The sequence below is a fragment of the Canis aureus genome, chromosome 3 (genome assembly GCF_053574225.1).
Source record: "Canis aureus isolate CA01 chromosome 3, VMU_Caureus_v.1.0, whole genome shotgun sequence".
Classification (NCBI taxonomy): domain Eukaryota; kingdom Metazoa; phylum Chordata; class Mammalia; order Carnivora; family Canidae; genus Canis; species Canis aureus.
The window spans coordinates 46,186,520-46,200,202 of record NC_135613.1 but is presented as its reverse complement, the minus strand read 5'-3'; the positions used below and the strand labels follow the sequence as shown (position 1 = coordinate 46,200,202).

The window sequence follows — 13,683 nt, the reverse complement described above, 5'->3', positions numbered from 1 at the left end:
CCGAAGCTTCCAACCTCACAGACTTAAAGTTGCAAGTTGGATGCAGAGATAGGCAGGCAGCAGGCAGGGCCGGAAAACCGGCACCCCCGTGAGTCGTGTGTGAGGAATATGGGACCGCAGGGCGGCTGCAATGCAGCCTGCTCCGGATCCACCTGGGTCAGTAGCGTTTCCCGACTCAGGACGGGCGCCAAACAGGGGCCTTGGGAATGTTTTTCTCCTCTTCCGTGGGACGAGGATATCTGCCCCTTAGGGGACACCCGCTCGCCCCCACCCCGCGCTTTTGGAACCACCCAGGCTGCACCGGTTCCGGTCCAGCTTCCAGCCAGGCAAGGGCACACTGGAAATCTCATCCGAGGCATCCTGCCACCCTCACCCCCAAACACCCGGGTCACTGACTGGTGGGAGACGTTCCTGATCAGATGTACAAATGTCTGCAAACTGAAACCGGTCCTTTCCTTCCTGCGTCATCTCCCCATGACCTGGCACCGTTTGTGGACAGAGAGCCTTCGTGTCGCCACCACCACCACAGCAAACAAGGACAGTCCTCAGTACCAGAACTGTCAAATGAGAATCTGTCCTGTCTTAGCCTATTTCCTAGACGGGTATGGTCGGGTGTGTCTAGAGATAGAAGTAGAGCATGTGGTCGTGTGTGGGAAGCAGAGGAACACGCAAGACCGTGGGTGGCAATGGGGAGCAAGGTGTGGACTGGGGACGCCCGGGGTGGCTCTGAGGTTGAGCGTCCACCTTTGGCTCAGGGCCAGATCCTGGATCCTGGGATCAAGTCCCACATCAGGCTCCCTGCATGGAGCCTGCTTCTCCCTGCCCCCCATGTACCTGGAGCTCTCTCTGTCTCTCATGAATAATTTCACGTTTAAAAAAAATACATGTAAGGACGCCTGGGTGGCTTGGCATTTGATCGCCTCCCTTCAGCCCCAGGCATGGTCTTGGAGTCCCAGGATCAAGTCCCGCAAGGAGCCTGCTTCTTTCTCTGCCTGTGTCTCTTCCTCTCTCTCTCATATGAATAAATAAAATCTTTAAATAAGTTAAAAAAAAGAAAGAAACATAGAAAGAAACAAAGAGCACAAGGTTGTCGGCCGGAAGCAGAGGAACATGAAAGACCATGGGTGGCAATGGGGTGTAGGAGGGGTGGACTAGAGATGCCTGGGTGGCTCAGCGGTTGGGCATCTGCCTTCATCTGGGATTGTCATCCCGGTCCTGGGTTCGGTCCCGCATCGGGCTCCGTGCGAGGAGCCTATTTCTCCCTGTGACTAGGGTTCTGCCTCTCTCCATGTCTCTCACCAAGAAATACATAAAATGTTGGGAAGAGAAAAAAATATCTGGGGATGGGTTAAGCATGATCAGGGTCAGCTGAGGGGTTGAGTCAGTGGGTCCGTGTTACAGGCGATCCGACACTGGTCGCAACGGAAAAAGTACACAAGACATGAGTGTGAGAACATCGGGGGGCAGCAAGGATAGGGCTGCTGGTCGACCCATGGATGGAAAAGAGACTCAGAGATAAGTGGAGATCGTTTAGGCCACGAGACTTCTAATCATTGGCTTTACCGGGTAAAACTGCATGAGTTCGCAAGTGAGCACCAGCTATCCTGAGGGAAACTTTGGAGGCAACCAGCTACTAGATGGTTGGATGACCCTTATGCCCCCATATCGAGGGCGGAGGACCAATTTGCACATCAGGACCCTAAGGACCTCCCCCAGAGTTTCCTCTGGCTGTCATTGATCTCTGTGTGTCTCTTTCTGTGCCAGTACCACACCGTCTAGAGGGCCACAGCTTTGCAGTACAACCTGAAATCCGGCATTGTGATGCCCCCGACTCTGGTTTTCTTTTCCAATATTCCCGTGGCTATTCGGGGTCTTTTCTGATTCCACACAAATCCTAAGGCCATTTGTTCCAACTCTCTGAAGGACGTCCATGGGATTTTGATAGGGATTGCCCTGAATGTGAAAATTGCCCTGGGTAGCATTGACATTTTCAAAATATTCATTCTTGCGATCCACGAAAATGGAATATTTTTCCGTGCCTTTATGTGTCTTGCTCAGTTTCTTTCAGAAGAGTTCTGTAGCGTTCAGGGTATAGATCCTTTACCTCTTTGGTGAGGCTTATTCCTAGGTGTCTTCTGCTTTTGGGTGCAGTTAAAAATGGGACTGACTCCTGAATTTCTCTTCCTTCAGTCTCATTGTTAGTGTATAGGATGGCCACTGATTTGGGGCTTTGATTTTGTATGCCGCCACACTGTCGAATTGCTGTATGATTTCTCGCAAGCCTGGGGCGTTGTCTTTTGGGTTTTCTCCGTACAGTGTCACGTCATCTGCAAAGAGCGAGAGTCTGTTGACGTCTTTTTTGTCAATTTGAATGCCTTTTGTTTCCTTTTGTTGCCTGATAGCTGAGGCTAGGACTTCTAGTACTAAGCGCGGGGTCTCTGATCCACCCGTCTCCCCAGTTTCTGTGGTGACAGGGGGCCCCAGGACCTCCTTCTCTGATGGATCAGAGAACTGGTGCTGTTCAGCGGTTCAGCTTTCCTCTGCTGATGGCAGGAGTGAGGATCTCTAAAGTCCATCCATGTCGGGCCACAACCTGCAATTCTTTTCATCTTTTATAATGACAGTGAATGGATTTTAGCCTGTTCCGATGCCAAGAGGGCCCTCTCACCCCAATGTCTGGCAAAGGGAAGAGATGGATTGAGGAAGTCCTTGTGCTGCGGTGAAGTGGGATGTCACCCGTCGCTCAGGGATATGTCCCATCATCAAGGTAAAGCTGCCCTGGTTTGCCGTCGCCCACATTCCTTGATACCACCCCATTTCCCCAGGGAGATGAGGAAGAGGGGGATTTTCCCAGGACTTCCAAGCGAAAAGGGGGAAAAGAAAAAAAAAAGACTAAAAAGAAATGACTACCTGGGAAAAAGATGTAACACGTAGAGTGTGGACACCTGGTGTCCACTCGGGATGATGCAGCCTGGTCCAGGCCAGAGAAGTGGGTGAGAAGCAGCCATTCCCATAGGCGAGGCTGAGTCCCCCTGTTTATCCCTCCCCCGGGCCCCTGCTGTATACCAGGCTGCGTCACTGAAACTGAACACACTGTTCCTCCTCAGGAGTCAGCCCTACCAGCCCTTCTGCCCCCGCTCCCCACCATCCAGGACCCCCCGCACCCCCCGCCACACACACACACACACACACACACACACACACACACCCGCCGTCACCAGCCAGGCCAAAGGAACCTGGAAACTGGGATCTGGCTCCCCATGCCCGCATCCATCCAGGCTGGAGCTTTTCCCCCCGTGACCCCCAGAGCACAGACTCAGGAGATGTATGCAAACAAAGTGGAACGAGGCTTTATTTTCAGCTATGGAGGAAACTCGTAGAACATGGGAAGGACATGGGGAGGGCAGGAATCCAGTGTGGGTCGAGGAGGAGTCCTGTGCGCTGCAGGACTGGAGGCAGATGGGACACGGGCCTCCGCGCACTGTCCTGGGGCCTGTAGCCACTGGGATCTGACACAGCCTCGAGCCACCTTTGGGCCAAACTGCGGGGCAAGGCTTGGGAATATTCCAGATGCTGGCTTTCGGGATGCCCAGTGTCCCTCCAGGACCACAGAAGTCAGGGCCAGACTAGGGTTTCCCATGGACATGAGGTGTAGCCTAGAGGGAAGGGGCATGCTGGCGACTTGCCAGGAAGCTACGGACTCAGGCCAGCATTTTCGTCCTAGACCCCAAAAGAGTGGATTGCGAGGTGTCGGGAAATGACTTGTGGCCCGGCGCAGCTCTTTTGCGACTCCCCGAGCCCGGGGCAGCTGACGAGGGGCTCGACCTGGCAGGGCTGCTCCTGGCTGTGCTCAGCACAGAGGCAGCGCCACGAGGAGTAGGGCCCAGGACCCACGTGACCCTGCAGGTGGCCTCGCGGGCAGTGCTGCTGGGCTCTGGGCTGGGCCTCGGGGGCCTCTGAGCGGCTAGGTCCCTCGGGCTGGGACTAACAGGAGGGGCGTTCGGGCCTCCAGACACAGGGTTGTGTTTGGTGCTGGCTCGGGCGGTGGTGTTGGGGGTGCTGCCGCGAGGGTAGCCCCGGGTGTTCAGGCCCAAGCTGTCCCCAGAGCGGTGTGTGCTGCTCGGGGCCCCGCTGGTTTGTGGTGTAACGCTGTGAGCGCCAAAGCTGCGCCTCTGATCCGGGGCAGCCTGTCGCCTCCCCAGGCCTGCGGGGGCTGCCGCAACCCCGAAGTTCAAGGGGGCTGGGCTTGTGGCGCCGGCTATTGGGCAGGGCTGCCAGCTGCCGGACCCAGCATTGGTCACAGAGCCAGGGGCGGTGGCCGTGCCAGGGGGCACGACAGCTGGGGTGGCAGCACAGCCTGGCTGGGTGCCAGCATGGGTGCCCGAGGTGCAGGACGTGGGCGAGGAACCCCCCAAAGCCTCCTGTGTGGCGCTGCCCAAGGAGAGCTGGCCTAGAGCAGAGGTCAGGGCCCGGGCCGTGGTTGTGGCTCGAGCTGCCCGTGGTCCGTAGGGGACAGGGCTGCAATGGGTGGTGGCTCCCTGACACTGCCCATCCGTGGCCCCGAGTGTGGGCTGAGCTGGGGTTCCTGGGTTCCCACAGGGATGGTTCACAGGTGTGCTGGGGCTCCAGAGCCCCAGTGCGTGCAGGCCAGTGCTGGCTGTGACTGAGCCCATGCTGTCCCTGGAGGGCATCGGAAGGCCCTGGGCAGGTGGATAGAAGCTCCCACTAGAGCCACGGGGAGAGCCCAGGAGCAGAGGCATGCAAGGGGGAGTGCAGTCCATGGAGGTGACCTGGACGTCAGAGGCTGGCTGGGCAGCCAAGCCTGCGGATGTGCCGCTCGAGGGGCTGGAAGGGACGGCGCAAGTGACCGGCAGACTCCTGGAAGGGGGGACACGAGGACCCATGGTGGGAGGGGAGCTCTGGGAGCTGAACGCTGGACAGTCGACAGACATGGGGCTAGGGCAGTCCCTTCTGGAGCAGTCCGTGCTGGTAGCAGTGGGGAAGGCACAGCTGGCAGCTGTGAAACCGCTGACCCAGTGCTTGGTTGGCAGAGAGCCCCCTCCCTCGCCTCCCATCGCAGGGGAGTCCACGCCGGGCTTCACCCTGGAGGGGGGCAGGGACTCTGCCGCAGCTGCGGGAATGGGCCGGCCAGGAGCTGGGCTGCTCAGTGCACACGCCAGGCCTGATGCAGAGCAGGGAGCAGGCCTGGACGGGTCCCGGCCCTCGGCAGACAGGTCAGCCCTGCCCGATCCCGGGCAGGACGCAGAGGCCAGCAAGGTGCGTGGGGCTGGGGGCAGGGACCGTGACAGGGAGGAGGGGGCGCCAGGGGAGCTGGGCTCCCCCTGAGACAGAGGCGGCACAGAGACAGCCCCTCCACCAGGCGGCAGGACAGCCAGGGGACGCGGGGAGTCCTGCTCCGCCCGCTGTGCACTTAGGCCAGGGGCTGGGGGGACAGCTGGCAGTACAACAGCCCGTGCAGCAGGCCAGGGCAAGGCACTGCAAGGGCACGTGAGGCCGCCCCTCGAGATGCCCTCCATGTCCCCTCGTCGCAAAGCGCGGTCGATGCGCTGGAGGGCGGCTCTCTTCTCCGCGTCTAGGTCCTGGGCGGTGACTCGAAAGCCGAGCACAGGGGCTGGCGGCAGCCGCACAGGATCCCCTGGCCTGTGTGGCAGCAGAGGCATCTTGCGTCTTCGGGGCCTGGAGCAGTGAGACGTGGGTGAGCGGTTCCTGCAGGTTTCTTTCTGCCCGGTGGTGGCACCCGCCTCCTCCTGGCGCTGGTTCTCCATCTGGCAAGGCACAGAAGGCGCCGCGGGACGCCAGGGGCTGTGTGGGCTGACTTTGTCTGGGGGCGTGGGGGGCGGCCAGCCCTGTCTTGTGGCTGGAGCCCTCCTCCTCTGCGCTGACGGGACCTCCCTGGTGGAGCTGTAGGAGCTGCTGATGGCATTTCGGTGGCGGCAGGAGCTCCTGCCGGCCGGGTGGGACTCCTTGTCAGCTGCGTCGTCTGATCCCTGTGCGGGGAGGCTTCTGTGCAGAGGCCCAGGCCTGGGCACAAAGGAACGGGGGCTTGTGTCCACCCTGAAGGGCCCGAATGCCGGCTGTGCTGCCCCGGAGCCTTTAGCGCACCTTCTCCGGGCGTCTGGGGGCCCCGTGAGTGCGGGGTCCTCCTGCTCCTCCCGGGCCCTCCACGCCGTCTTCCCTGCGGAGACGTCTTGGGCACAGCTGGGTGCTGACGTTGGCCCCGGGGTGACAAGCCGCAGCTGCGGCACATAGGCAGGGAGTCTGCCCGGGACGGACGCGCAGGTGAGGGACGCCTGGGCCTGGGGGGCGGACAGCTTCGCCCTGTGCAGGCCGCCGCGCCTGCGGACCCAGGCGATGAGCCCCAGAAGAGAGCGCAGGGTCCACAGGATCACGGAGTGCCCTGCGGCGGCAGCCAGGGACGAGCGCCCAGACCGGGTCGCGGGACGCTTGGAGGATGGCCTCGGGGTTGACGCCGGCGCGGGGACCGCCGGGCCCCCCTGCGGGCCAAGGCTGGTCGGGGGGCGCCGGGCGCGGGCTGCAGGCGGCCGAGCCCTGCTGCCAGGGGCCGACCCCGCGGGGCCCGGGCCGTGCCTGAGGGGCGCAGCCTGCCCGGGGAGGTGCCCATCGAGCGCTTGGCTCCGGGCGGAGGCCGTGGGTGCAGAGCTGGGCTCCCGGCGCTCTCCTTCAGGTGCCAACGTGGCGGCCCAAGGCCCAGAGCAGCGTTTGGCCCGTCGCCAGGATACGGCTTTGGAACCCGGGGCGCCTCAGAGTGGGGCGCGGGCACGAGGCCCCGGGGGCGCAGGGATTCTGCGGGAGGGCCCCCGAGCCCTGGGACCACGTGGCAATGATCCTGCCGACGTGTGGCCGCCCCGCGACCGCCACCCTCAGCTTTTCCCAGATCCCTTGCAGAGGGAAGGATCTCTGAAAAGGGGGTAGGGCGGGTACCTTGGCACTCTGCAGGGTGCTCATGACTCCACTTTTCTTTTTTCGCTATGAATGTACTGGGCTCTTTTTTTGTGTGTGTCTTTTAAGATTGTATGTATTCATTCATGAGAGAGAGAATGAGAGAGAGAGAAAGGGAGAGAGGCAGAGACACAGGCAGAGGGAGAAGCAGGCTCCATGCAGGCAGCCCGATGTGGGACTAGATCCGGGGACTCCAGGACCATCCCTGGGCCAAAGGCAGGTGCTAAACTGCTGAGCCACCTCCAGATCCCCAAACCCACTGGGCTTTACCCAGCTTATGCATTTTTCACCAAGTCAGTGTTTTGATTTTTTTCTCCGTGGTTTAACTATTTTCTATTTACTTGATTTCTGCTCTTTTTCCTCAGTTTACCTACTTGGGTTTTATTTGCTTGATAACTTTTCCAGCTCCTTTTCCCTTTTTTAAAGATTTTATTCATTTATCCATGAGAGACACAGAGAGAGAGAGAGAGACTGAGACATAGACAGAGAGAGTTGCAGGCTCCCTTTGGGGATCCCAATGCATGGGACATGATCCTGGAACTCTAGGTTCTTGGCCTGAGCTGAAGGCAGACGCTCAACCGCTGAGCCACCTTGGTGTCTAGTTTTCTAGCTCCTTCAAAAGAAACGTAGATAAGTGATTTACATCTCTTTTTTTTTCTAATAGAAGCATGCACAGCTGCAACCTGATAGCTCAGCACCAAAATCATGCATTGTATTTTTCATCAAGATTTTATTTATTTAGTAATGAGAGAGACACACACACACACAGAGGCAGAGACACATAGTGGCAAAAAGGGTTGGCGGCTGGCATGGAAGTGGTAAGTGTACTTATGGAACGCCAGCCATCCTTAGGGAAAAGGAGCATCCTTTACCTGGGAGGGCAGCAAAGTGGCCAGATAAATTGGGCTGGTATTTTTAAGATAGGTCTCTTCTGTACTTGAATTGAAAAGCATCATCACCTAAATGTACTGTTTAGTAAGCAGTCTATAGACAAAACCAAAGAAAAATATTTATTAAAAATTGGCCCAGAAGTACAGAAACCATGAATTGAGTCATGTTTTGTGACAACTGCTCTGACAGAGGAAGTGTTTCTCCAGGAGTGAATGCATGAAATGCTTTCTTAAAAAGAAGGTATCATACAGTCAGTGACGAAAGGAAATGGGCCCTGGGGTGGGTGGGTGGGGTATTCCCACGCACAGGGAGGGCAGATTTGATGTTTTAAAAAATAACATCCTTAAAATAGAACAGTCCCCAGTGGTACAAAGAAGTGAGCTACAAAGCAATGGAAAGATATAGAGGGACCTTAAATGCACATGGCAAAGTAAGGGAAAGAAGCTGGGCTGAAAAGGCTACAGACTGTATGATTCCAATTGTACAACATTCTGAAAAAGGCAAAAATATTGAGAGAGGTAAAAGATCACAGCCTGGGGGCTATGGGGCCAGGGGTGGAGGGACCGACAGGTACAGTCCAGGGAATTTTTAGGGCAACGAAATTATTGTTAAAATATTACAGAAGGACTTTGTAGTGGTGGATACTTGGCATTATGCATTTGACAAAACCCAGAGAAGTGCACAACACTGAGAGTGAATGCTCACATAAACTACGGACTTCAGTTAGGAATAATATATCAATATATCAGTTCATCAATTGTACCACATGTAAGACACAAATGCAAGAAGTAAATAATAAGACAAAATGCCGGGCAAGTAGGGTAGGAGTGGAGGGTGGGGGAGTTAAGATCCCAGCTCTACTTTATGCTCAATTTTTCTGCAAATCTAAAACTTCTCTAAACGCTTTTAATTAAACCTCCTCTAAAAAAAATGAAGTATCAATTTAAAAACATATATAGAGAGTATCTTTCTACCATTTTGAAGCCAATGACTCAGTGGTTTCTCCACTAGCATGGCTCAGATAAGGCTAACTTCGTTAAAAGTCCCAAGAGCAGCAAACCCCTGGGCAGAGATCATCTCACTCCTTGCACAAAATTCTGACACATGCTGGCGGGCACTTCTGGGTAGTTTGTTCCCTTTGGCCCACACAGGCACAAGGAATGAACGGACACACACAACTGAGGATAGTGCACAGAATCTTCACTGACAATGAAACTAAAACTCAGGTTCCCTTAGTCAAATTGCCTCCACCTCCTTCTATGTGAACCACAGAAGCCACCGTCTCATGAAAAAAATTAACTTTAATAACTTTTAGTGAGGCGAGGTTCAAACTCCCAAGTTTTCTCTTAGGAAATGAAAGGGATTGTAGCAAATCTTTCAGTAAAATCTGTAGCAATGTTTTGCCGTCCTTCTGTACACAGGAGCCCCTTCATTACTCAATCTTTTCTTCACATGTGGGTGGTTGTACATGTATCAAAAAACAAATGTTCACGAACACAGCTGACAGGAACCACGTGTAAAATCAGAGTCGGCCGCGTATGCAGGTTCCTGCTGAGCTTCTGTACCTCCCGTCTAACTACAAGTAACAGCAAATATCACACAGCCAAGTTCAGTCAATCCTGTGAGTCAGGCCAACTACCCCCACTGATTGGGTCAGAATGGAAGCTATTTCTTGGGTCCTCAGCACCAGCAACTCAAAACCCATAGTAAGCCAAGGTCCAGGTATGCCCTGAACTTGGGACACCCATCCCCTTCTCCCCAACAATAAGATCAAAACATCATCTGCTCGTGTCAGCAGAGAGCCTATCTTTAGAGAAAGCCAGATGCATTTCAACATTTGGCATATTCTATGCCAAAATAACGCAACCAATCACAGTCGAGAGAACACAGAGAAGACAACTGAACAACATTCAACTGGCAACACAGGGCTTGCCTTTGCTTAGGGTCTATTAAATTTAATAACTGCCCCCTCTGTGGATTTCAACAGAGAACTTCTTCAAAATAAGAGTGGCTCCTATTAAACTTAATTACTTGCCTGTGGCTGCTGTGGCAGAGGTGTGTCTATCAAACAGGTGGCTCTTAATAAAGGAATGGTTCTGTAGCAAAAAGTAGATGTTCTAGTGCTTTCTTATGGTTGCTTTAACTTTCTGGTTTATTAGTATTAATTCCTGGAGCTTTCCTTTTAACCTCTCTTAAGGCGTCACTCCCTCCTGTGAGTTACGAGTGGTCCTGTGAAAATAAATGTCCACATATACTTGGCACATTATTGAAGCTGCTGGTTTCAAAACCGGACTTGGGGGACTTGATAGAAACTCAGTCAGAAGAGATGTTTAAAAATGAACTGCATCAAAGACAGCTGGGGTTGAAATCACATGAAGGAAGCAACCCCTCCTGATAGGCCTTGACTGATCATTTGGGGTTTTTCCACTGGCACTTTCTAGAGTTTGTGGTAATAGTAAAATAATGTTTAGTCACTTTATTTATTAGACTAACGCCTATTCTGCTGACCTTTGGAAATATAGTTTAGGGACTAAGAGTCATAAAAAGAGACATCTTTAATAGTCCTGTGCAGTTGATTAAGTGGAATTTTTGGTATTTAAATATTTTGCAAGAAGAAATTCAAGACCATTTGCTGAAACAAACAAAAAACATGTAACCTTAAAAAGATTACAGTTCTTAACTCTCTGTCTCACATTAAAAAAAAAAAAACAATCCTACAATTGTAGAAAAAAATCATCCATACAACCTGCATTGGCCTCTCTTAGAGTAACAAAAGGCAGACAACATATATGACCCTACCCTTATATCTCTAACTCACATATCTTACCTCTCTAAGAGACCTCACGAAAGCATCAGAGAGGTCCATGGGCACAGAAAGAAACTGAAATTCCTCAGAGATTCTCAGAAGAATCTTTTAAGATTTGTCCAGGCCTCAGCACACTTAAAATGACTAGCTTCTGATACAGATCTGAAGTTCGCACGTGTTCTCTCGCAAACGAGTCAGCTCGGACGTGTGGGACTTCAGAGGCTCTAGAAATGGAAGGCCGTGCCTTCAGTCTGTAATCTGGCTTACAGGCGACATCAAGAAGAGAAAGGAACGCAAGCAGAGGAAGGCCTGGCCTAAGACCCTCAGGAGAAGGCCCACCTCAGTAGAAGGTAGAGACCGCGCCCACCGAAGGGGACACAATTCAGCAGAACGAAAGCTCGGTGGCATTAACTTTCATCTTAAGGAAATGATGCCAGCTCTGGCAGGCTTTCAGTCTTTTCACTTAAAATGTTCAAGTACTTGATAACCTCGTAATCCAGAGGACGCGGTGTGCCAGCTGTCACCCCCTTGCCCACACGCCGCTGATAGAGAGTTACCGTGAGCCTCGGCCCAGCCTGCAACCCCAGCCTCACCCAGCGCAGGAGTGGGTCTGTAGTTAAAGTATGGTCTTTACCTGAAATGCACCTGGGCACGTCGGTGATGGCAGGAAACCCCATGCCCCCCGTGGAAGACAGCGGGGTGGTGGAGTGAATTGACGGGAATGTCCTCTGGCTCAGGTAGGATGGATAAGACTGGTCATAGGACCACAGCAGGGAAGACTGCTCCTGTCTGGCATCTGGGAAAAAGAAGAAACACCTTTAGAGTACTGGCCACTATGGACTTAGAACATGCAGCCCAAAACTGAGAGAGGATAAAGCAAGAGAAAAAGGAGAATCCATAGGGACTACTGATTTCCTGTGCCCCACCCACTCAGGCCCTGGATGGCACAAACCTTGCTAGATTTCCAGGCTCGATGAATGTGACAACATGGGCCACGCATAAGGACTATTTCTCTCTCACACATAGGGATTTCTATTTAGAAAGTCTAACAGCATTTTGAAAAATCTGCTCCAGTTCTCTTTACCAAGTAGAATTTGATTTATTTTCTGTATCTTCTCATATTATTTCAATGAACACATGTTACTGTCAACTTTTTTAAATAATTTTTTATTTTTTTATTTTTTATTTTATTTATTTATGATAGTCACACACACACAGAGAGAGAGGCAGAGACATAGGCAGAGGGAGAAGCAGGCTCCATGCACCGGGAGTCCGACGTGGGATTCGATCCCGGGATCCTGGGCCAAAGGCAGGCGCCAAACCGCTGCGCCACCCAGGGATCCCCCAACTTTTTTTTTTTAATTAGAATTTCTTTGAACAATCAACTTGGTTAAAGAATAGGGAGGGATCCCTGGGTGTCTCAGCGGTTTGGCGCCTGCCTTTGGCCCAGGGCACGATCCTAGAGTCCTGGGACCGAGTCCCAGGTCGGGCTCCCAGCATGGAGCCTGCTTCTCCCTCCTCCTGTGTCTCTGCCTCTTTCTCTCTCTCTCTCTCTGTCTATCATAAATAAATAAATCTTAAAAAAAAAAAAGAACAGGGGACTGTACTTTTTCCCTGTTGTGTATCCAGCTACTATCTTTCAGATGTGCTTTTTGGTTTATAAAGAACATGTTTCTGTGATTTCATTTTCTTTCCAGGGAGGTCAATGGATGGCACTTTCTACCAATGGGGTTAGGAGGTTGGGGGTAGATACGAGAACAGAGGGAGCAGCATGTGAGAACACGGAGGAGGGCAGCCAGTTTTAGGATTCTTGTGTTAAAGCTACCCCAAAATATAACTTTTAAGAAAGAGACTAATTTAATTTCAAAGTCAACTGCCATTAAGAACTGAAAAGCTACAGGGCTCCCAGCTGTCTCCATTGGTTAAAGGTCCGACTCTTAAAAAAAATTAAAATAAAAAAATAAAAAATAAATAAAATAAAATAAAGGTCCGACTCTTGATTTCGGCTCAGGTCTTGATCTCAGGGTTGTGAGATCGAGCCCTGTGTTGGGATCTGCACTGAGGGGTAGTCTGCTTAAGACTCTCTCTCTCTCTCTCTGCCCTCCCCCCACCCCACCTCTCTCTTAAAAAAAAAAACAAACAAAAAAACCCCCAAAAGCTCCATCACTATCCAGTTTCAATGTTAAGCATATGAGTTTCTGACAGTAAGAAAAAACCCCAAAACAGTAGAGCAGGGATGTGTCTTTAATCCTATTGGAATCTGGTTTAAAGATGCCACATGTTTGCAATACAGCCTAGTGTTACCTACAGTCACTGTAATAATAAAAATAATGGGCAGCCAGCTTGTTAGGGTTAAGTGCTGAGCATTAACAGTATCTTTTGATGTGTCTCCATGGGGTTTCTGGGAGGCATAAGCTCAAAGCCAGTTATAAAGCCACTTACAGTTTATCAAAGGGCTTCAGTCTACAGAAGAAAAAAAGGTAAATTTGCTATATATTTCCAGTGTATATTTCAAACTGTTTTATTCTCATCAGAGGGCTAATCAAGCAGAATCATAAGCACATTTCTTAATTTTTTTTGCTAATTCTAAAATGTTTTGCTACATTTTTAAAAAAGATTTTATTTATTTATTCATGAGAGACAGAGGGAGAGAGGCAGAGACACAGGCAGATAGAAAAGCAAGCTCCCCAGGAGGAGCCCGGTGTGGGACTTGATCCCAGATTTCAGGATCATGCCCTGAGCCAAAGGCAGATGCTCACATTTCAATACAGCCAGTCACAAGACAGCACTGCATATTAGAATATTCAGGGACTTTTGAATGTGCAGAATTAGATTCAAGTTCTGAGACTTCTAGAGCCATCTCTAATGAGGTGGGGGTAATTATCTCTGAATCACAGGGATGTGAGAATTACACTAGAAAACCTTGAAGAGAGGACCAGTACAGGGAGGCACTCAGTAAGTACTGATACTTGTCTTAAAAAAAAAAAAGGAAAGAAAAGAAAAAA

General features: G+C 52.0%; 1 protein-coding gene across 22 annotated transcripts in view; it reads right to left on the bottom strand.

Annotated features, from left to right (window-relative positions):
* The window catches only part of LOC144310776 (uncharacterized), a 64,446-nt gene that overhangs the window by 21,549 nt on the left and 29,214 nt on the right, over positions 1 to 13,683 (bottom strand). For 15 of the 22 annotated variants that reach the window (XM_077892269.1, XM_077892264.1, XM_077892267.1 and 12 more), the window contains one exon: positions 3,329 to 11,474. In XM_077892269.1, coding sequence (XP_077748395.1) covers positions 3,702 to 5,786 — 2,085 coding nt within the window. In that variant the 5' untranslated portion in view covers positions 5,787 to 11,474 and the 3' untranslated portion in view covers positions 3,329 to 3,701. Of the gene's footprint in view, positions 1 to 1,524; positions 2,328 to 3,328; positions 11,475 to 13,683 lie in introns of those variants that run through there. The other 7 variants (XR_013376454.1, XR_013376455.1, XR_013376456.1 and 4 more) reach the window with 6 other exon arrangements.